This window comes from Carassius carassius, chromosome 1 (genome assembly GCF_963082965.1).
Source record: "Carassius carassius chromosome 1, fCarCar2.1, whole genome shotgun sequence".
Taxonomy (NCBI): domain Eukaryota; kingdom Metazoa; phylum Chordata; class Actinopteri; order Cypriniformes; family Cyprinidae; genus Carassius; species Carassius carassius.
This window is the reverse complement of record NC_081755.1, coordinates 52183908-52207837: the sequence shown is the minus strand read 5'-3', so window position 1 is coordinate 52207837 and position 23930 is coordinate 52183908. Positions and strand designations below refer to the sequence as shown.

Sequence of the window (23930 nt, the reverse complement as noted above, 5' to 3'; positions counted from 1 at the left end):
GACCAGTTTACTTCCAACGACTCTACTTCAGTTTGGAGAGGACTGAGAGCCATCACAAACTACAAGACACCATCCCCTTGCATTGAGGCTAATCAACAACTTGCTAACGACCTGAATGAGTTTTATTGTAGATTTGAAACCCCCAACACCCACTCTGACCATCTCCCTACACAACCATTAACACCTCCTGCAATCCCCCTCTCCATACCTCTCTGGAGTTGTGTGAAGTGCCTTCCTGCTTCAAACGCTCCAGCATAATCCCCATTCCAAAGAAACCCAAGATAACAGGACTTAACGACTACAGACCTGTGGCTCTAACGTCTGTCGTCATGAAGTCGTTTGAAAAACTGGTTCTGGCTTATCTGAAGGACATCACTGGACCCTTACTGGACCCCCTGCAGTTTGCGTACCGAGCAAACAGGTCCGTGGATGATGCAATCAACATGGCATTGCACTTCATCCTGCAACATCTGGACAAAACAGGGACTTATGTGAGGATCCTGTTTGTGGACTTTAGTTCGGCTTTCAACACCATCATCCCAACAGCCCTCCAGACCAAACTGACCCAGCTCTCTGTTCCTAGCTCTATCTGTCAGTGGATCACCAGCTTTCTGACAGATAGGCAACAGTTAGTGAGACTGGGGAAATTCCTGTCAAACAGCTGCTCCACCAACACTGGTACCCCTCAGGGATGTGTTCTCTCCCCTCTGCTCTTCTCCCTGTACACCAACGACTGCACCTCTAAAGACCCCTCTGTCAAGCTCCTGAAGTTTGCAGACGACACTACAGTCATCGGCCTCATCCAGGACGGTGACGAGTCTGCTTACAGACAGGAGGTTGAGCAGCTGGCTGTCTGGTGCAGTCTTAACAACCTGGAGCTGAACACGCTCAAAACAGTGGAGATGACTGTGGACTTTAGGAGAAACCCCCCTGCACTTTCCCCACTCACCATCATGAACAGCACTGTGGCTGCAGTGGAGTCATTCAGATTCCTGGGAACCACCATCTCTCAGGACCTGAAGTGGGACAATCACATTGGCTCCATTGTGAAAAAAGCCCAACAAAGGTTGTACTTCCTTCGCCAGCTGAGAAGTGTTTTACCTGCCACAGGAGCTGCTGAAACAGTTCTACTCAGCCGTCATTGAGTCAGTCCTGTGTACTTCAATTACTGTCTGGTTTAGTTCAGCTACAAAATCAGATATCAGAAGACTACAGAGAACTGTTCGGACTGCTGAAAGGATTATTGGTGCTCCCCTGCCCACCCTCCAAGAACTGTACACATCCAGAGTGAGGAAAAGGACTCAGAAAATCACTCTGGATTCCTCACATCCAAGTCACCCCATCTTTGAACTTTTGCCATCTGGCCGGCGCCTCAGAGCCGCAAATACAAGAACAGCAAGGCACAAGAATAGTTTCTTCCCCCAGGCAATCTACCTCATGAACAGTTAAATGTTTCCCACTTAAACTTATGCTTATGCAAAAATGTGCAATATCCTTATATTTATTTGTTACCCCTCCATCCTAGAACATTCCTGCATCTCATTCAATCCTATTCCATTATCATTTATAGCACAATTGTTTATACACTTATTTATTTGCCAATTTGTAATTCTCCTGTAATATTTTTTTTTTTTTTTTTGGTCTGTGTGTTGTTGTCTCTGTTTACTGGAAGCTTATGTCACTAAAACAAATTCCTTGTATGCTTAAGCATACTTGGCAATAAAGCTCTTTCTGATTCTCTGATTCTGATTCTGATTCAAATACTGAGGTGCTAAACCATTCAGGGCTTTATAAGTAATAAGCAATATTTTAAAATCTATAAGATGCTTGATAGGGAGCCAGTGCAGTGTTGACAGGACCGGGCTAATATGGTCATACTTCCTGGTTCTAGTAAGAACTCTTGCTGCTGCATTTTGGACTAGCTGTAGTTTGTTTACTAAGCGTGCAGAACAACCACCCAATAAAGCATTACAATAATCTAACCATGAGGTCATAAATGCATGGATTAACATTTCTGCATTTGACATTGAGAGCATAGGCCGTAACTTAGATATATTTTTGAGATGGAAAAATGCAGTTTTACAAATGCTAGAAACGTGGCTTTCTAAGGAAAGATTGCGATCAAATAGCACACCTAGGTTCCTAACTGATGACGAAGAATTGACAGAGCAACCATCAAGTCTTAGACAGTGTTCTAGGTTATTACAAGCGGCGTTTTTAGGTCCTATAATTAACACCTCTGTTTTTTCAGAATTTAGCAGTAAGAAATTACTCGTCATCCAGTTTTTTATATCGACTATGCAATCCATTAGTTTTTCAAATTGGTGTGTTTCACCGGGCTGCGAAGAAATATAGAGCTGAGTATCATCAGCATAACAGTGAAAGCTTACACCATGTTTCCTGATGATTTCTCCCAAGGGTAACATATAAAGCGTGAAGAGTAGCGGCCCTAGTACTTAGCCTTGAGGTACTCCATACTGCACTTGTGATCGATAGGATACATCTTCATTCACTGCTACGAACTGATGGCGGTCATATAAGTACGATTTAAACCATGCTAATGCACTTCCACTGATGCCAACAAAGTATTCAAGTCTATGCAAAAGAATGTTGTGGTCAATTGTGTCAAACGCAGCACTAAGATCCAATAAAACTAATAGAGAGATACACCCATGATCAGATGATAAGAGCAGATCATTTGTAACTCTAAGGAGAGCAGTCTCAGTACTATGATACGGTCTAAATCCTGACTGGAAATCCTCACATATACCATTTTTCTCTAAGAAGGAATATAACTGTGAGGATACCACCTTTTCTAGTATCTTGGACAGAAAAGGGAGATTCGAGATTGGTCTATAATTAACTAGTTCTTTGGGGTCAAGTTGTGGTTTTTTGATAAGAGGCTTAATAACAGCCAGTTTGAAGGTTTTGGGGACATATCCTAATGACAATGAGGAATTAATAATAGTCAGAAGAGGATCTATGACTTCTGGAAGCACCTCTTTCAGGAGCTTAGATGGTATAGGGTCTAACATACATGTTGTTGGTTTAGATGATTTAACAAGTTTATACAATTCTTCCTCTCCTATAGTAGAGAATGAGTGGAACTGTTCCTCAGGGGGTCTATAGTGCACTGTCTGATGTGATACTGTAGCTGACGGCTGAATGGCTGCAATTTTATCTCAAATAGTATCGATTTTAGAAGTAAAGTAGTTCATAAAGTCATTACTGCTGTGGTGTTGGGAAATGTCAACACTTGTTGAGGCTTTATTTTTCGTTAATTTAGCCACTGTATTGAATAAATACCTGGGGTTATGTTTGTTTTCTTCTAAAAGAGAAGAAAAGTAATCGGATCTAGCAGTTTTTAATGCTTTTCTGTAGGATATGTTACTTTCCCGCCAAGCAATACGAAATACCTCTAGTTTTGTTTTCCTCCAGCTGCGCTCCATTTTTCGGGCTGCTCTCTTTAGGGTGCGAGTATGCTCATTATACCATGGTGTCAAACTGTTTTCCTTAACCTTCCTTAAGCGTAAAGGAGCAACTTTATTTAAAGTGCTAGAAAAGAGAGAGTCCATAGTTTCTGTTACATCATCAAGTTGTTCTGAGGTTTTGGATATGCTAAGGAATTTGGTTACATCAGTTAGATAACTTAAAAAGCAGTCTTTTGTGTTAGAAGTGATGGTTCTTCCATACTTGTAACAAGAAGTAGAATTTACAATTTTGGCTATATGAAGTTTGCACAGAACTAAATAATGATCTGAGATATCATCGCTTGGCTGAATAATTTCAACACCATCAACATCAATTCCATGTGACAGTATTAAATCTAGAGTATGATTTCGACAATGAGTAGGTCCTGAAACGTGTTGTCTAACACCAATAGAGTTCAGAATGTCTATAAATGGAGATCCCAATGCATCTTTTTCATTATCAACATGGATATTAAAATCACCAACTATTAAGACTTTATCTGCAGCCAGAACTAACTCGGATGTAAAATCACCAAACTCTTTAATAAAGTCTGTATGGTGTCCTGGTGGCCTGTATACAGTAGCCAGTACAAACATAACAGGGGATTTATCATTAACATTTGTTTCTCTGGATAATGTTATATGAAGCACCATTACTTCAAACGAGTTATACTTGAAGCCTGCCCTCTGAGAAATCCTGAAAACGTTGTTATAAATTGAAGCAACACCACCACCTTTGCCTTTTAGACGCGGCTCATGTTTATAACAGTAATCTTGGGGGGTGGACTCATTTAAAAGAATGTAATCATCAGGTTTCTGTCAAACAGAGTACATCTATATTATGATCAGTGATCATATTATTTACAAAAAGTGTTTTCGTAGAAAGGGATCTGATATTCAATAAGCCAAGCTTTATCATTTGTTTATCCATATTGCTTCTGTTTTTTATTCGTTGAACCTCAATTAAATTGTTAATCTTAACTTGGTTTGGACGTTTTTTGTTTTTTCTAGTTTGGGGGAACAGACACAGTCTCTATAGTGTGATATCTAGGTGAAAAAGTCTCTATGTGCTGAGAATTAACTGACCTCTGTGACGGGAGGCAGCTAGCAGACGATCGGTTTAGCCAGTCTGTCTGCTTCCTGACCTGGGCCCCAGTTAGTCAAGTATAAACACTAAGACTATTTGCCATATTTCTAGAGAGAATAGTGGCGCCACCCCAGGAGGGATGAAGACCATCTCTTTTAAACAGGTCAGGTCTGCCCCAAAAGCTCGTCCAATTGTCTATGAAACCTATGTTATTCTGTGGGCACCACTTAGACATCCAGCCATTGAGTGATGACAATCTGCTATGCATCTCATCACCACGATAAGCAGGGAGGACACCAGAGCATATTACTGTGTCTGACATCGTGCTTGCAAGTTCACACACCTCTTTAATGTTATTTTTAGTGATCTCCGACTGGCGAAGTCGAACATCATTAACGCCGGCATGAATAACAATCTTACTGTATTTACGTTTAGCATTAACCAGCACTTTTAAATTTGCCAAGATGTCAGGCGCTCTGGCTCCCGGTAAACATTTGACTATGGTGGCTGGTGTCTCTATATTCACGTTTCGTACAATAGAATCACCAATAACTAGAGCACTTTCATCAGGTTTCTCAGTGGGTGTATCACTGAGTGGGGAGAACCTGTTTAATGTTTTGATCGGAACAGAGGAGCGGTGTTTTGACCCACGACTACGCTGCCTCACCGTCACCCAGTTGCCAGTTGCTTAACTGTGTGAAGGCACTGAGCTCTATAATGTCTGTTGCATAATCCTAGCGCTGCTGTCTGTACGTTAATGCTAATTAAATAACAAAAGACAAAAGATTGCACACTATTCTTGACTAAATAACTTCTGTAACTTTCATAAGTGTAGCCGACCTCATCTGAATGATGACCAAAACTTTACTGATGTTTTATTAATTTTATTGCGTCCTTTTTCACTCCAAAAAAAATAAAAAATCACCAAGAGAGCTAAACAAAACACCGCACAAGAAGTGCACATTAAACTCTCTCAGTTGCATTATCATCAACATACAGCGAATTACACACAACTTTTTCAGTTTATATACACTATTAAATTGGAACCTAGATTTAACGTTTTATAAATTTGTAATTCCACAATTCACCCTTTGAGAGTTCTAATAACTCTCACAGAATACAAATTTGGACACTTAAAGGTCCATTCTTGTAACCTGTGATTGTCACAGGCACATAGCACTTGCTATGTGTTGACTGTCTGTAGTGAAGAATGACATGCTGACACAGAAACAAATATGCAGCTAGGGTTCGTGTAGTTCTTATGGGTAATAGTCTTTCCTGGTTGGAACTGTAATTTCCCTGTGATGGGCATGGGTTAGTTGTTGAATTAAACACTTGATTTTGTGGATGCATAGATAGTACAGTACACCAGTAGGAAAAACAACAGCAGAATTGCTGTTTCCTTGATCCACAGCCAGGGTTTACCTAACATGTTTACGAACCATGTAGAATTGTTGTCAGTCATCTGGTGTAATTTTACTGAAAGATCAAGAATGTCTTGTCGGATTTTGTTCAAGTTCTCTGTTGGATCCATTAACCCGGTGCAGCACTCAGGTCCGATAATGGCGCAAGCTCCCCCTTGCATTGCAAGAAAGTAATCCAAGGCCATTCTGTTCTGTAAGATCATTATCTTGTGCGAAGCGAGAGTGTCTGAGATGTTACCCAGGGCCAAAGCTGTATCATTGGGCAGTTTCTGTACAGAATTCGATAAGCTTCTGTCTTGATCAATGGCCTGTATGACACCATGAGACGGGATTAATGCTCCAAGAGTTCTTGACCACCGTGTTTGTGCACAAGTGAGTCAAACAAGGCATTTCTTGACATATTCATCAGCTCTAAGAATATGTTGTTTCTGGAGTCTATACTTTGTGTGATGTCCATGATGATTTCTAGTATGGCATTCTTGATCATGTTGATGGATGACTGAAGTTCCTGTATGTGATTCTCTGCATTGTGTATTTAATTTTTCTTCCATGACAGTTGGCTCGGTTGTGGGTCTGGTTGTCTTTTAGAGGTGGTGGCTTCGTACACAGGTAATGAGGTCATGCGTATGGGTCTCGGGACAGCCATCAAGTGGTATCTGCACAGAGTAAGAAAGAAAACAAACGACGACAGAGCACCACTTGTTGTAAAAGACTGCAAACACTAGGGTTCTATCCTCTGTTCGATTTGAGTCTGCTATTGTTGTTCCTTCTTTCCCTATTTCTTAATTACTGCGACACCTAAAGAACAGTGAGGCAAGGATAGACTAGTGGGTGGTGGAAGGCCTATGAGGGAATCTTCACCGCAGGAATGGCCCCCGAAGCCTGTTGATTTCGGTTCTTTCCTGGGCAACTCACTGGTCCATGTGTCCTATCCTATCCCTTAAGAGGGGGGGGGGGCAACTTTACTGTACGACATCTCCATCCTCTAATGGAACATCAGTCATAACAAACATCATAAACCAAAAAGGATAGGTGAATGACTGGAGTGTGCTTATAGCTTTGAAGGCTGTGAGTGTACTTAACTAGCGTTCTCTCAATGGGAGGAAGTGATAGTCACCTTCCTGTAGTTTTATTTACAAAGAATCTTTCATATTTGTTGTACATTACTGGGGAAGTTAAGCACTCACAGACCTAACAGTTAATACCTGAGCATGCTGCTCCAACAGTTAGGTGACGTGGGGAGGGGCTGCTTCAGAAAACTAAGTAGACTGAGTAGGAGCTGAGTAAAGCTGTTAATTTCTCCTAATGTCTTCTTGCTTTTCCTACACTCTTTCATCCTGTGTCCAGTTTTACCACAGTAATGACAACTGCCCTCCTTCTTAGGACTTTTATGTTTCTGTCGGTTCTCTGTGTTGACCTGAAAGGAGGCTGCTGCGATCCTTACTCTGACTTTGTCACCAGAGTCTCTTTCCCAAGTAGCTAAGCTGTCCAGATTACTTCTGAGAGTTTTCTTTGACCAAGTTAGATCTAGGAATGGCAAGACTTTTCTGTACTCAGCTACAAGGCCATCTGACCAGATGTGGACTAATGGTCCCTTGTCATCAAGCACACATTCAGGAAGTAGGGCTGTGCGATTAATCGAAATCGCAATTTGAGACGTTGCACATATGCACGACTGTCAGCCTTGAGTGACAGTCTTACTAACCAATAGAGTGAAGACACCTCCATTCTCCCCAATCAGCTCTGCTCTAGCCAGCTGCGTAAACGCCCACCATTAAAAAAAAAAAAAACGGTAAGCAGGAGAGAGACAGAGTGGGATTATGGCATCTACAGGGTCAGGTCAATAGTTAGGCAAATTAAAACTAAAGAAAAACGTTCGTTAACTTAAGCTTTGAAAAGACAGACAACAAACAAAAAATATAATTTACAAAAGCTGCATCACAATGCATATCAAGAGCATCTCTTATAGCATGTTCGCTATTCCCAACTCAGAAGACCGCACACACAGCCTGTGTCTCTGAATGCTTCTCATACTCGCTCATCTCTTCCCCGCGCGGCGCGAATCCCGAGTCACGGACGAGCCATTCACACTCGCCACACTCACGCAGTCAGTTTCGTAACGCTCTGTTATATTCTTTCAAGATTCAAGATTCAAGATTTTTATTCGTCACATACTAAATTATATATAGCATACATAACCAGCAGTGAAATGTGAGTCAGGTCCGCTCCATGGACAGTGCAATTATTAAAGAAAAACAACACAGATGAAAATATACATAAATATAGCTATGTAAGAATGAAATAAAAGTAAACAATAAAAATATAAGAATAAAATATAAAAAAGATGTATATTGTAGAATTAAATATAGAACGCAAAATAATGTGCATGAACGTAAACTGTAGTCTTAAATATTAAGATGTACAGGGATGTACAATGTGCATATATGCATTTTACTGTGTTCTTAAATATAAGATACACAGGAATGTACAAGAAGCAAATGTGCAAACACGGTGACACTGTCAGTGTGTCTATGTGAGGTAGTGAATAAAATGAAAAAGATAAAGTGAACATTAAGTGGAGGCATGAGGATGTTAAGGTGCTGGTTAAGAGTTTAGGAGCCTGATGGCCTGGGGGAAGAAACTCCTCCTGAGTCTCTCGGTTTTTGCCATCAGGCAACGGTAGCGCTTACCAGATGGCAGCAACGTTAAAATATGGTTACTAGGGTGGATGGGGTCCTTGATGATTTTAGTAGCTCTACTTCTGCAGCATTTGAGGTAGATGTCCTGTAGAGAGGGGAGAGCAGACCCTGAGATGCGCTCAGCTAAGCGCACAACTCTCTGCAGTGCTTTGCAGTCTTGACTGGAGCTGTTCCCATACCACACTGAGATGCATTGAGTCAATACACTTTCTATAGCCCCAGAATAGAAAGTTTTCAGGATTGCTGGTGAGACCCTGAATTTCCTCAGCTGTCGCAGATGGTACAGTCTTTTCCTGGCTTTATTAACCTGTGTTTGAATGTGAGTAGTCCAAGTCAGGTCCTCGGAGATGTTTACACCAAGGTACTTGAAGCTGCTCACCCTCTCCACAGGGGTCCCGCTGATCATAAGAGGAGTATAGGGCTGCTGCTGTTTCTTCCTGAAGTCCACAATCAGCTCTTTAGTTTTGCTCACATTCAGAAAGAGACAGTTGTCCTGGCACCATGATGTCAATTTCTCTACCTCATCCAAGTATGCGGTCTCATTATTGTTGTGAATGAGGCCCAGAACCACAGTATCATCAGCAAATTTGATAATGGATGTGGAGCTGTGCGAAGACACGCAGTCATGTGTGTAGAGAGAGTAGAGCAGGGGACTCAGGACACAGCCCTGTGGGGCTCCTATGTTCAGGGTGATGGAGCTGGAGGTGTACTGGCCTAGTTTCACCACTTGAGGTCAGCCGGTGAGGAAATCAAGAATCCAGTTGCAGAGTGAAGAATTCAGGCCGAGGTTAATGAGTTTAGAAGCTAGCTTTATGGGGACTATAGTATTAAAAGCTGAGCTATAGTCAATAAATAGCAGCCTTACATAGTTCCTGTTATTGCTGTCAATGTGTGTGAGAGAAGAGTGCAGGATGTGAGAGATAGCATCATCTGTGGATCTGTTAGGGCGATAGGCAAACTGAAGAGGGTCCAAAGTATCCGGTATGGAGGAGCAGATGACGTTTTTAACCAGTCCCTCAAAGACCTTCATGACTATTGATGTGAGGGCAACTGGACGATAGTCATTCAGACAAGAGGGTTTGTTGTTTTTAGGCACAGGGATGATGACTGATTTTTTGAATGAGGTGGGAACCACCGATGTAGCAAGAGACTCATTAAAAATGTATGTAAACAAACCAGCGAGCTGATCAGCGCAGGACCGCAGAACACGGCCAGAAATCCCATCAGGTCCGGCTGCTTTCCTTACATTCACTCGCTTTAGTGCCCTCCGAACCTCGTCCTCCGACACGGTGATCGCATGGTGATCGCTGATCTGACTGCTGCTTCCTGACGCGCTGATCGGCAGACTCGCACTGCTTAGATTGTTTTCAAAGCAGATGATTTATTTCCAAAGTCACAGATGGTCCTTAGTCCTTGCCACATGCGTCGGGAGTCATTTAGCTGGAAATGTGACTCTATGCGTTCCCTGTATCTGTGTTTGGCGGCTCTTACTGCACGCCGGAGAGCATAGCACGATGCTTTGTACTCGCTCATGTTTCCTGACAGAAGACCGGCGTTGTAAGCAACAGTTCGTTTGTTTACTGCTGCACGGATTGATCTGTCCACCCACGGTTTCTGATTTGAGAATGACCTTGTAGTTATTGTATTCGTGGCTTGTTCGGCTAGCGTGTTTACAAAGCTTAACGCTACATCCGTGAACTCGCTGACGTCAGATGAACTTGCGCGAAACATGTCCCAGTCTACGTCAAGAGCCGCCTGTAACGTTGCTTCTGATTGGGCGGACCATCGTGTCACCACCCTCTGCACCGGGGGATCTTGAACGAGCCGTTGTTTATATTCCGGTGTGAGGAAAATGGCGGCATGGTCCGATCTGCCGAAAGCCGGTAGTGAGCGAGCTTTGTAGGCATTCTTAAACTGAGTGTAGCAATGATCCAGTGTATTCGGTCCTCTGGTTGGACAGGATACATGTTGATAAAAATTAGGCATAACTTGCCTGAGTTTGGCTTTGTTAAAGTCCCCAGCAATGATAATAGCAGCGTCAGGATGTTTGTTGATGTAGCCGCTGAGCGCATCGGTGTCTGCTTGTGGTGGGATGTAAACAGCAGTTATGATGATCGATGAAAACTCCCGAGGCAGATAGAATGGGCGGCAAATAATGGTTAAATGTTCCAGATGAGGCGAGCAGGAGCGCGACAGTGTGGAGATATTCCTCGGGTCACACCATTTCTTGTTAATCATGAAACACACTCCTCCGCCTTTGGATTTGCCGGCCTCGGCTGTCCTGTCCATCCGTAAAACAGAGAAGTTTTCAGACCGCGTTACAGCAGCGTCCGGGACCAAGGGCGTGAGCCATGGTCCTGCACTGCAAATCTCCACAAGTGCATCTGGCAGTATGGAATGAGGCTCGATGCAGGTTCGTGCCTGGCTCTCGTTTAAAACGAATGTAAATTCAGTCAAACTGCTTGATAATTTCACTTGGATGAAATGAAACATTCAGCACATTTTCCACTCATTCTTAAAATCCCTAATACAGTGTAACGTAACACTTTAATGATTGACTAAAGAAATACAGTTCTAATATTAAGCTGAAGCTTGACTTTGCAAATTTAAAAATCGCAAATCAAATCGCAATATCTGTCAAAAAATATCGCTATTAGATATTTTCCCCATATCACACAGCCCTATTCAGGAGCATCAGCCATTCCACTGTAAGTTACTGCTGACTGACAAAATCTTTCAGTGTATTCACTCACAGTTTCAGCCTCCTTCTGTACACAACTAGTGACCTTTGACCAATCCACTTTTGGTCAACAATGTTCTTTAACACTCTCAGAACTCATTCAAAATCACTGAATTCGGACTCTTGTCAAAAGTTGGGATATTAGATGGGTGACTTCAGCTAGAGACACTATAGAGACGCATTTTGCTGATCAGTGCTCTTCTAAATTAAAAAAAAAATTTGCCTGCTGAGGGTAAGCTCTGGGATAGTCTCTCTATATCAGGGGTCTCCAACCTTTTTGTGAGTGAGGGCTCCCTGAAGGGATAAAATAGTCTTGAGGGCTACTTGTTTGATATAGGCATACACACGCGCGCACACACACACACACACACACACACAAAGTTTCAAGTTTTGAAAAATACAACAGCAAACAGTAATATTGTTAAATATTATGACTATTGAATATATAATTACCGTATATACCCGAATATAAGACAAGTTTTTTTGTCCTAAAAATAGGCTTTTTTGTCCTAAAAAATGGGGGGTCGTCTTATATTCGCGATATAGACAAAATCACGGGGGGAAAGGGAGAAAGAACAACGGCATAAATATGAAATAGTGACTGAATGATATACTTTACATACAACCCGAATTCCGGAAAAGTTGGGACGTTTTTTAAATTTTAATAAAATGAAAACTAAAGGAATTTCAAATCACATGAGCCAATATTTTATTCACAATAGAACATAGATAACGTAGCAAATGTTTAAACTGAGAAATTTTACACTTTTATCCACTTAATTAGCTCATTTAAAATTTAATGCCTGCTACAGGTCTCAAAAAAGTTGGCACGGGGGCAACAAATGGCTAAAAAAGCAAGCAGTTTTGAAAAGATTCAGCTGGGAGAACATCTAGTGATTAATTAAGTTAATTGATATCAGGTCTGTAACATGATTAGCTATAAAAGCTTTGTCTTAGAGAAGCAGAGTCTCTCAGAAGTAAAGATGGGCAGAGGCTCTCCAATCTGTGAAAGACTGCGTAAAAAAATTGTGGAAAACTTTAAAAACAATGTTCCTCAACGTCAAATTGCAAAGGCTTTGCAAATCTCATCATCTACAGTGCATAACATCATCAAAAGATTCAGAGAAACTGGTGAAATCTCTGTGCGTAAGGGACAAGGCCGGAGACCTTTATTGGATGCCCGTGGTCTTCGGGCTCTCAGACGACACTGCATCACTCATCGGCATGATTGTGTCAATGACATTACTAAATGGGCCCAGGAATACTTTCAGAAACCACTGTCGGTAAACACAATCCGCCATGCCATCAGCAGATGCCAACTAAAGCTCTATCATGCAAAAAGGAAGCCATATGTGAACATGGTCCAGAAGCGCCGTCGTGTCCTGTGGGCCAAGGCTCATTTAAAATGGACTATTTCAAAGTGGAATAGTGTTTTATGGTCAGACGAGTCCAAATTTGACATTCTTGTTGGAAATCACGGACGCCGTGTCCTCCGGGCTAAAGAGGAGGGAGACCTTCCAGCATGTTATCAGCGTTCAGTTCAAAAGCCAGCATCTCTGATGGTATAGGGGTGCATAAGTGCATACGGTATGGGCAGCTTGCATGTTTTGGAAGGCTCTGTGAATGCTGAAAGGTATATAAAGGTTTTAGAGCAACATATGCTTCCCTCCAAACAATGTCTATTTCAGGGAAGGCCTTGTTTATTTCAGCAGGACAATGCAAAACCACATACTGCAGCTATAACAACAGCATGACTTCGTCGTAGAAGAGTCCGGGTGCTAACCTGGCCTGCCTGCAGTCCAGATCTTTCACCTATAGAGAACATTTGGCGCATCATTAAACGAAAAATACGTCAAAGACGACCACGAACTCTTCAGCAGCTGGAAATCTATATAAGGCAAGAATGGGACCAAATTCCAACAGCAAAACTCCAGCAACTCATAGCCTCAATGCCCAGACGTCTTCAAACTGTTTTGAAAAGAAAAGGAGATGCTACACCATGGCAAACATGCCCCGTCCCAACTATTTTGAGACCTGTAGCAGAAATCAAAATAGAAATGAGCTCATTTTGTGCATAAAATTGTAAACTTTCTCAGTTTAAACATTTGCTATGTTATCTATGTTCTATTGTGAATAAAATATTGGCTCATGTGATTTGAAAGTCTTTTAGTTTTCATTTTATTAAAATTTAAAAAACGTCCCAACTTTTCCGGAATTCGGGTTGTACTTGCATGTAAAATTAGAAAAGCAACATAATATCTGTGTTTAACTAAATTAAAACGCTGCTCCTCTGCCGCGCGATACGCAGAGAGAACAACAGAGGTGCGCGCACGAGACGCAAAGCGAGAGAGAGAGACAGAGAGATGCGCGCGCGCAGAGCGAGAGAGAGAGAGAGAGGTGCGCGCACGAGACGCAGAAAGAGAGAGATAGAGAGACGTGCAGATTCTAGATATTTTAAATTGTTGAATTATTTTATTATGCTTTAATGGTATATGAAATGTCACCAATAGTTATTTTCTCATTTTATGCCATTATCATAAAAAAGAAAAAAAAAATGAAAGATTACAATTCAGGCTATTTATAGAACGTGCTCGGCGGGCGACTCAGAGACTCCACGCGGGCTACCAGGTGCCCGCGGGCACCATGTTGGAGACCACTGCTCTATATCTTTAGGTCCTGGAACTTTGGCAAAAGTTTGTACTTGGACAACAGAGGGGTTGAGAGGAACATTTTAAATTCCCTCAATTCCTTGAGATCTTCTCCTAGCACCACATACCTTCACTGAATCTACAGGCACATCAGTTACTGATTGTATGGCTTCATCTGTTTCAAAGAAAGCTTATAAGTCAGGATAAGTGTTATCAGGCTGACTAACTTCTTCAACATCAGTTTTTGCTGCAGCTTTGTTGCGGTTCAATTTCTTAGTCAAAGAGAATACTCTAGCTCAGAGCTCTTTGTTCTGTTCCTCTAGTTCTGAGTTACGCTGAGACTGTTGCGTAGCTAGTGCTAAAGGAAATTCTCTGTGGCAGCAGATAATGCTTTTCAAATTGTTATTGCGAATACATGCTCCTAGTACCTATTTACACTCATCTACAGACCAAGTCTTGTCTGGATGGATATCATATTTCTGAGTTAGTTATTGTCTAACTTTCCCAGTGACTATTAGGTTTATTTGCACTCCTAACAGTGATTCGAATTTGGTATCTGACCACAAAGGAGTGGGGATCAATCTAGCATTCTTTCTAAACATTTTGTGAGTTTCTTTGTTACCACACAATCAAAACACTAATACCAAATATTAGCACGTGATGCTAAACTTCCCTGCCGAAACAGAGGATAACACAAACTTCTAGCACTTTATGCTAAACTTCCCTGCCGAGACCGAGGGTAACCAATTTTTCCCTGCCGAAACAGGATAACGAATATTAACACGTAATGTTAATCTTCCCTGCCTAAACAGAGGACTTTCATCTCTAAAGCAATTTTTTAGAGGATAACTTAGCTAACCAAATCCTACAGCTGTCTGTTAACTCTTCTCTGACGGCCCAGAGGATAACAAATTTGTACTGGTCTTAAAGGTTCTTTTGGATAGAGTTACACTCACCAACCCTTGGTTGTACAGAAAGATTCAGTCTGGAATGAAGTCAGTTCTTTGTTGAGCTTGAAGTAGGGCTGGGCGATATATCGCATGCGATTGTCACGCGCATCTCGTCAGTAAAGCCGGTTTCCTGATTGGCGGTAAATCTCCATCACCTGTTTTCAAATGGAATGGCATTTAATAAACAGAGCCATAGATCACTGACAAGTTATGCAATATCGCATTCATAATCGCAGATGAGTCGCATTCGATTGTGAACGTGATATTGCATAGCTTGTCAGTGTAACCTTTTTATTAATGCCATTAATGTTTTTGTTAATAGAGCATATAGCACTAGTCACTAAATGAATGTAACATGGCAAAGATGAATGCACTTTTGGTAGCTAGTTGAATGTAAGGGAAATATAATTTTGGAATTTCTGTGGTTTAATGTGATTTTGTTGTTCATGTATGTTCATGATGAAATTTTCTTTTATTGTTGTAATTAATTTATAGCATTAACAAGATGACCCGATGAATTCATTTTGGGAGCGATGACTGATTGAATGTATTTTTAGTCCAGTCTGTGTATATAAGATTTGTATTGAGTTCAGAGTTCAGAGCATGTCATGTGTGGATTGGTTAACTATGTTGTGTATTTTCAACAGTTTCAATATGAAAAAAAGTGTAATGTAAATGTACTGCATTTTGGGAAAAACTAATAATAAAACTTTATAATAAATCTTTGAAAATCAAAATTTGGTTTTCTATCAGCTGTGACATATAAATCTGCATGTTTTTAATATTTTATCCAAGGGCATTTTTTTAACCTTTAAGGCCCGGACACACCAAGCTGAATTCAAAGAACTAGCGGTTAGTGTTGTCACGGTACCAAAATTGTCAGTATTCGGCCCCGATACCAGTGAAAATCCACGGTTCTCGGTACCAATTTCGGTACCAAAGCAAAACACAAAAATATATGCTAATTCACAAAAAACACACACACTTTTTATCACTAAAAATAAAACCAGTGCCATTCTTTATATTTATTTACAGTTGTATTTAAGGTTTTTCTACAAGTAATATAATTTATGAAAAACAGTAAACAAGTTTCACCCAAATTTAATTTGTCTTTTAATTAATGAAATTTAAACACCTTTTTTTGGTTAATAAAAAGGATTTGCTATTAAAATTAAAACATGGAACACAGCTCCAACCTCTTCATTAAGTTTGTGGATGACACAACTGTGGTGGGTCTCATTAGCAACTAAGATGAGACAAACTACAGGAGTGAGGTGAGCCGCCTGGCCAAGTGGTGCAGGGACAACAATCTCTCTGAACGTGGAGAAGACGAAGTAGATTGTTGTTGACTTCAGGAGAGCACACACTCAGCACGTTCCTCTGACCATCAACTGTGCGACTGTGGAGAGAGTGAGCAGCACCAAGTTCCTGGGTGTGCACATTACAGAGGACCTCTCCTGGACTGAAAACACCGCAGCACTGGCCAAAAATCACAACAGGGTCTCTACTTCCTCCGCAAACTGAGAAGAGCCAGAGCCCCGCCCCCCATCATGTACACCTTCTACAGAGGCACCATCGAGAGCATCCTGACGAGCTGCATCACTGTGTGGTATGGCGCCTGCAACATGGCGAAAGACTGCCGAAAGACTCTACAACGCATAGTGAGAGCAGCTGAGAAGATCATTGGTGTCTCTCTCCCCTCCCTCCAGGACATTTACGGAACCCGTCTCACTCGCAAAGCCCTCTGCATCGCAGGTGATCCCACTCACCCATGGCTGTCAGGAAGCTAAACTCCCTCCCGAACTTGCCCCCCCTCCCCTCTTCTGCCACAGGCACCACTGAACTTTGAACCCCACCCCCCCCCCCCCCCCCCCCACCGCCAGATCCCACATTCCCAAGTCCTTCCACCGCCGCTAATATACGATGACATGCACCAGTCACTTTGTGCAGCATTGGTCTGCTCACTACCTCATTCAGCATGGAATTGATGTCACTCTAGTACCTCTTCAGTCAGTTAAATAAAATAACTGCTCTGGAGCCCTTTCTCACTTTAATCAGACTGAATAAGCTTCTTTTTTGCACTAAAAATCTTTTATCTGCACTGTTGTTCACTTCATTGATTTGCACTCTATCTGCCATGCCTTGCGCTGCTTTATTTAACTTTATTTTTAATATTATTATGTCTTTTTTACATTCCCTTATTGTGTAGTTGTTTCTTATATTTTATATTTGATCTAGATTTTTAGGCTCTACAGTTAATATTATCTGTATGCACGGGGGGTCTGAGAGTAACGCAATTTCGATTCTCTGTATGTACGTACTGTACATGTGGAAGAATTGACAATAAAGCAGACTTGACTTGATATTGTGTGATTTATTTCTTTAAAAAATAAAGTTTTATTAATCTTTTCAACAGTAGTAGCAGTATCACATACATTCTACTAAATAATAGTAATATTTCTAGCACAATGCCTTTATATAAAAATTAACTTTTATTTTGATGGGTTTCTGTGAATACCTTTAAATTGACACTGGTTTTACTCAAATGAAACGGTAAAATGCTTGTGAAGTGACTCAGAACAGTTCTGGTGATGTTGTTTATGTATTTATGTCCTCACTGAGACGGCAGATGCTGAAATCACTGCAAGCGTCAAGCGCTTCAGTCTATGTAGTAAACAAACCATTCATTCATTCACACAGAGATGCACAGAACACGCAGGATTCATATTTCAAACAACTTTTGCGGCTTAACATTTACAGATACTGGTCCATATGGATATTTGATTTGATTTATTTATGCTAACTTTGACAAATTCAGTGACTGTCCATATTAATATGTAAGTTTCATTTTCATGACTGGATTTTGAGACTCCGTCTGCGTTTTCTGGTTCGTGGAAATCATAGCGCTGTATGCATCAAGAACTGGATTTGACCGGGTACTCCGTACCACCGGTACTTAAAGAAACATTGTACCGTAACATTTTCATTTTTTTTTTGTACCGACTTGGTACCGAAGTAGTGAGTCTTTTGACAACACTACTACGAAAACTGAAACGAAACACGACGAAAGCTGACGGTGTTGTCGCCTCGCGTTGGCAGCGTCAGACCGAAATACTGTGTTCGAACACACCACACAACTACAGCTGACAGGAAACTAACACATGCGTTCTGTGCCACCGACGTGAGCCCAACGAGAGCCGATGAGTGGAACGCACCAAACAAACTAGCCAAAGCATCACTGGCCATCGACTGACCGTCAGCTTGGAGTGTTTATAGAGGGCATTTTCCACTAACCTCAATATTCTTTCATTTCAAATTATTAGATTTGATCTATAAACTAAATTATAATAATGTGATTTACCTATACCTTATCAAATTAAATCATTTACACGGAAAAATACAACTGCATTAAATAATATGAGATTATTTAAAATATTTTTGAATATACAAACAAGAAATGATGGTGGAGATTATACTTTTCAACGAAGTTAAAATGCCAGTATAGGTGTCATTCATCCAATCTATTAGTTCAAAAGGCAGATTCATCAGATGTTTATGCATGGGCTAATGAAACATAAGTAGCTATATCCACTATTCGCCACTTACTCTAAATGTAATAAAATTTGAATTATACTTGCGTTTTGGTGTTTACATCGTTGTTATTGGTTACTGATGTTTTATTTATGTTACTTGTCTGGCGTTAATGGAGCACTAATGTCGAGCCCTGGAGTCTATGTGCCGGGGCCCAGCTCCAGCCCAATTTAAAACCTGGCTGCCACAAAGAAAACTATTTCGTCCTCAGGATCCATATTTTTATGAATGGTGTGAAATATAATTCTTACGTCAGAGTTTGTAAAAATCGTAGGAAATTTGTATCATCTGTGACTGCCTCCGTATGATTTTCAGATAAACTCATCGTGATGTGCGAGGCCGTACGAAGTTCTGACTATCAGAATCGCACAGTGTACGCCCAACTTTAGGCTGCACGTCCACAAAAGTGTTTTTTTGCCAGCTGAAAACGTCAGGCGCTCTGCTGAAAATGCCCAGCTATGAGCGCTTGAGAGTGCAGCGGTTTTTTCATTTGAGACGCTATGGTTCATCTCCAGGAAAAGACATCTTTGATGAGTATAAGAGACTTCATTAAAAACATTACAGATCTTACTGATCTCAAACAAGTTATTGTGTCGACTTTCTGGTCAACTCCAACATACAACAATTGTTCCACAATTTGATGTATATGATCCATTGCTTGAAATATACACGTTGTGGTCAATTTTTTTTCTTTATTTCTTCATATTTTGATATTGTGTCATTTAATATGTTTGATTAACTGATTGTTTTTTTTAAGCATATTGATCAGTTGTGTGTTTTTTTTTTTGACGAAATAAGCTATAAAATTTCAACAAAAAATGCATGAGATAAAATAGGGATGCAAATGTTGACTGCTAAAATTGTGATTATCGATTTTGACTACAAAACAAGCTGTATTTCACTTTTCTTTTTCTCTTTCTATGGGGAAAACCTTGTTTTCAGGGTTGACTGTGCGTGGTCCGTCTGCTCCTCTGGTGGCTCCTCTGGGATCTTCAGTGGTTTTGCTCTGTTATGTTGATAAACCTTTACCAGTGGAGGATCTGGAGGTGGAATGGAGAAGACCAGACTCTGAGACTTTAGTTCATCTGTATCAGGATGGTAAGAGTCAAACAGAAGTCCAGCAGGAGGATTATCAGAACAGAGCTAATTTCTTTACTGAGGAGTTTCAACATGGAAACTTCTCCCTCCGTTTGGACGATCTGAGAGCTGAAGATGAGGGACGATACACATGTACAGTTCACAGTCAGCAAGAGTCTGGTGAGACTGTGGTTCAAATAAACGTTGATGTTGGTGAGTCAAAACCCAATTAGTTGTAGTAGAAAGTCAATCTAGTATTTTGTGAGAATATTTGATGCTCATATTTCAGTTGTATTTGTATTATTTCAGTACGTTTGCGAGTGTCAGCCTCAGATGTGTCCATATCTGCATCTGTGGGTGAAGATGTCACTCTGAGCTGCTCTGTAGACTCTCACATCACACCTGAACACATCGACGTTACATGGAAGAAAACAGATGAAAATATTCAGGTTCTGCTCTTCCAAGATAATAAGACTTTACCAGACTCATCAGATGAGCGATACAAAGACAGAGTTGAGTTCTTCACTGCTGAAATCCCCAAATTAAACTTCTCTCTCAGACTGAAGAGCATCAGAACTGAGGATAAAGGAGTTTACATGTGTGAGGTGTTTGCTGGAGGACTTTCAGCCAATACAACTGTAGAACTGGAGCGACTGGGTGAGGTCTAATGGATAAATATATGCATACATAATAACTGGGACCTAAAGAAACAAATTAGTTTTTGTTGTTTAGTTATGTCTAGCTTACAGTACTTTGTAACTGTCAGATATTTCTATAATTAATTTACAGTATGTCTGAATGATTATTCCTGGATGTGATAGTAAATGCTAAATAACCTTAAATGCAGGATTGTTGTGCTACAGAGGTGGGTGTGTGTGTGTGTGTGGTATATATGGTTTGTAAGGAATGTATATGAAGACATGGGTTGTACAATGTAAACATGGTTTATGAGGACACTTCCTTTGTGAGGGGTAGGGTAAGGGGATAGAAAACACAGTGTGTATGGTCTAAAAACCATTACGTTTATGGGGAGTCCCCGTAAACCACATATACCAGCGTCTGTGAATGTGTTTGTACTTGTTTAACTATACTTGTGAGGGCCAAATGTCCGCTCTTAAATCGTGAAATACTTTGACAACCACTAGTGAAGACATTTTACTGGTCCTCACTAGTATAAAAAGGCTTATAAATTGGCCAAAACATGTTTTTGCTTAAATCTAGTGTTCTGCAGATGTTTCTGTGAAGGGTAGGTTTAGGGGAAGGGGTTGCCTTAAAAGTAATACTTTTTAAGGGCCTGCAGGAACCCTGCAACATGCAAAATGTCCCCACAAAGATAGCAATACTAGTAAACTTTGACATTTTTTGGTCCCCGTGAGGAAGCAAGCTTATAAATCTTATCTCTTAAAATAATCTTATCTTAAAATTATGTTTTGAAAATCTACAATAGCAGAAAGCTTTGTGTGAGGGGTAGCTTTTGGGGTAGGGTTAGGTTAGAGCCAGGCTCCCACAACAAGATTTTTTAAATCCTAACAGATTAGATCTTCCCTGGTAGATCTTCTCTTTGTCTGTATGTTTTTGACACGTTATATGGGGAGTCATGTCTACTTTCCACAAGCCATTCCTCCATCTTCACTTGTTTTGCAGTTGCACATCGGCTGCTGTGACAGTACTGAAGTAATCATAGCTGTAATCATAAAATTCAATCTGTGAACACCTCACATTCCCAGATAATCTCTGCTGAACATCAGAACTGATCGAGGTCCTGGACAAGATTATTTCTCAGGTTATTGAGAGGGATAAATCAGCCTAAAACTCATGTAGTCTGAGCCCAGATTAAGGGGATAGGAAATACAGTTTATAAATGGTGACAATACGTCCTCTTTTTCCTGGACACATCTTAGCCAGGATTTCTATATTCCCTAAAATATCCAATCGTTGTATGATATGACATCAAAGTACCTAAAAGTAAGAGAGCAGGCGACTCCTTATGTTTTGAAATCGCTCTCGCAGTACTTTGATGTCAAACACTGATCAGTCTGTGCAGCTGCTTCTAGTCGAACACACATTTGTGTATTTTTATCACTTTGACCAGTCTCTGTAGATCCCACCTGCCACTATTGGTTGATTATGTTTATTATACAATGCCTGCATGTTATTGGTCAAATGTTTATTAGGCAATATAGAAATCCTGGCCAGGAGGTGTTAGGGAAAGAGGATGTATGGTCACCCTAGTTTATACAGTATAAACACTATTACGCCTATGGGATGTCCTCATAAAACATGGAAATGTGTGTGTGTGTGTGTGTGTGTGATAGAAACATATTTGCACAAATAAACAATACAATTAAACAATTTTAGGGCAGTATAAAAGAAAAGCCCATAACTCTTGTATTCAGTGTGATGTCTGTGTTTTTCAGGTTTCTCTGTTTCACACATCGTGATGTTGATTCTCTGTGTTTCTGCGTCTGGATCTGCTCTTCTGCTCTGCTGTCTGATCTACTGCAGAAATCAGAACGGTACACATATTATTATTTACTGTACTTTATTTGGGACTTGAAGATTGAGAGGAAACAGAGAAGAGTGCAAGCTATATGTGTTTATGATGTGTGAATAGCCTTCAGTGTTTCAGTCAGACTTTCACATGATCAGAATGATACAATAACAGACAAACACACAATAAACTTCATTTGAAGCCTTTATCTAAAGATTGAAAAATTGTTTAAAGATTTGAAAACAATCACAGAGAAAGAAATGAGTGTAAGATGGTGAAATGATGAAATCTAATGTCAGAAATGAAGGACATTGAGTTCTTAGACTTAGTAGATAGTAATTAATTATTTAATGCAGTGTTTTACGAACATCATTTCAAGCAGACAGATGTGCTAAAGCCACTCGGTCAGAAACAGAAGTAAATACTTGATTCTTTTGCAGGACTGATAATAAGAAAGATCAGCAGAATGATTCAACGAGTTTGTATTTAATGACTTAAACCTAATGTTTTAGGCAGTGAGACTAATCAACAGAGAACCAATATAATATCATTTGATTCTGTATAACACTTTAATCGATAGCACTTAATAAAATTTGACACAGCAGACAATTGAACATAATCAAGTACATGAATGTTGCAAAGCACTGGCAATTTGTTCAGAAGTGTACAAGAGACTCTATGATGAGGAGGATGAACAACGCTTCAACTGGGATTTGAGAAATGTGCTAAAGCAACTGAGAAAAACTTGTGTGCCATTGAAAACGATCATTGTTTTTGCAATATAGTGGAGAAATAACACGATTGCTATTCACATTTGTTACGTCTTTCCTGTAAGCCGTTGTCGCTGATGACAGGAGTGAGCATGGATTTAACACATGCAACAACAGAGTCCATGCATCCTGACGTAGATCCAAGCAGAATGTCTTTATTTTGTGCAAGTGAATAAACAAAGCCTCAGACTCCGCTCCCCTTCCTTCGTGCACAAAGTTAATATCTCCACATACTGCACAATCCACATTCTTGCAAGTTACCCTTCAGCACGGTCGAAACCCTCGTGCTTCCCCATTACCTACGACCCCAGCTCTCTACACAGGGGCTCTAATTACACCATGGTGGACAACAATATTACACAATACAGAAAATGGCTCCTACAGTATTCATATTTGATCATATTTAACACAGCTGAAGGAGCAGTTGTTACTATCCTCTGCTAATCAGTGTTGCTGAAATTAAATAATTATAGAACGATTAACAGCTTTGCCTCCGAACACTGCTCTGAGTACTGTACTTATGTTTCATTATTGTTTTATATTACAGTATGTGTGTATTTATGTACATCATGTTTTTCACCTTCTAGATATTTCACAGTACTAACAAACTCTTTTCATTCTCAGGGTTAACTGTGACATATTCTCAAAACAGACATGTTGATCTGGGATCTTCAATGGTTCTGAAGTGTTATAGAGTTAAACCTTTAGAAACGGAGGATCTGAAGGTGGAGTGGAGAAGAAAAGACACTTTAGTTCATCTGTATCAGGACAGAGAGAGTCAAACAGAGAAACAGCAGCAGGATTATCAGAACAGAGCTCATTTCTTCACTGATCAGATTCAGCAGGGAAACTTCTCCCTCCGTCTGGACGATCTGAGAGAAGAAGATGCTGGAGAATACACATGTAGAGTTTACAGCAAACAGAAATCTGTGTTTTCAACTCAGATTACTGTGGAAAAGGGTAAGTGAATAGATACAAATGTA

General features: G+C 40.4%; 1 protein-coding gene across 3 annotated transcripts in view; it reads left to right on the top strand.

Annotated features, from left to right (window-relative positions):
- LOC132092689 (butyrophilin-like protein 2) overlaps positions 1-23930 on the top strand; it is a 45316-nt gene extending 21386 nt beyond the window's left edge. For all 3 annotated transcript variants that reach the window (XM_059499149.1, XM_059499070.1, XM_059499230.1), the window contains exons 3-6: positions 19552-19899; positions 19996-20343; positions 22104-22202; positions 23572-23930. In XM_059499149.1, the coding sequence (XP_059355132.1) occupies positions 19552-19899; positions 19996-20343; positions 22104-22202; positions 23572-23915 (1139 nt within the window). In that variant the 3' untranslated portion in view covers positions 23916-23930. The remainder of the gene's footprint in view (positions 1-19551; positions 19900-19995; positions 20344-22103; positions 22203-23571) is intronic.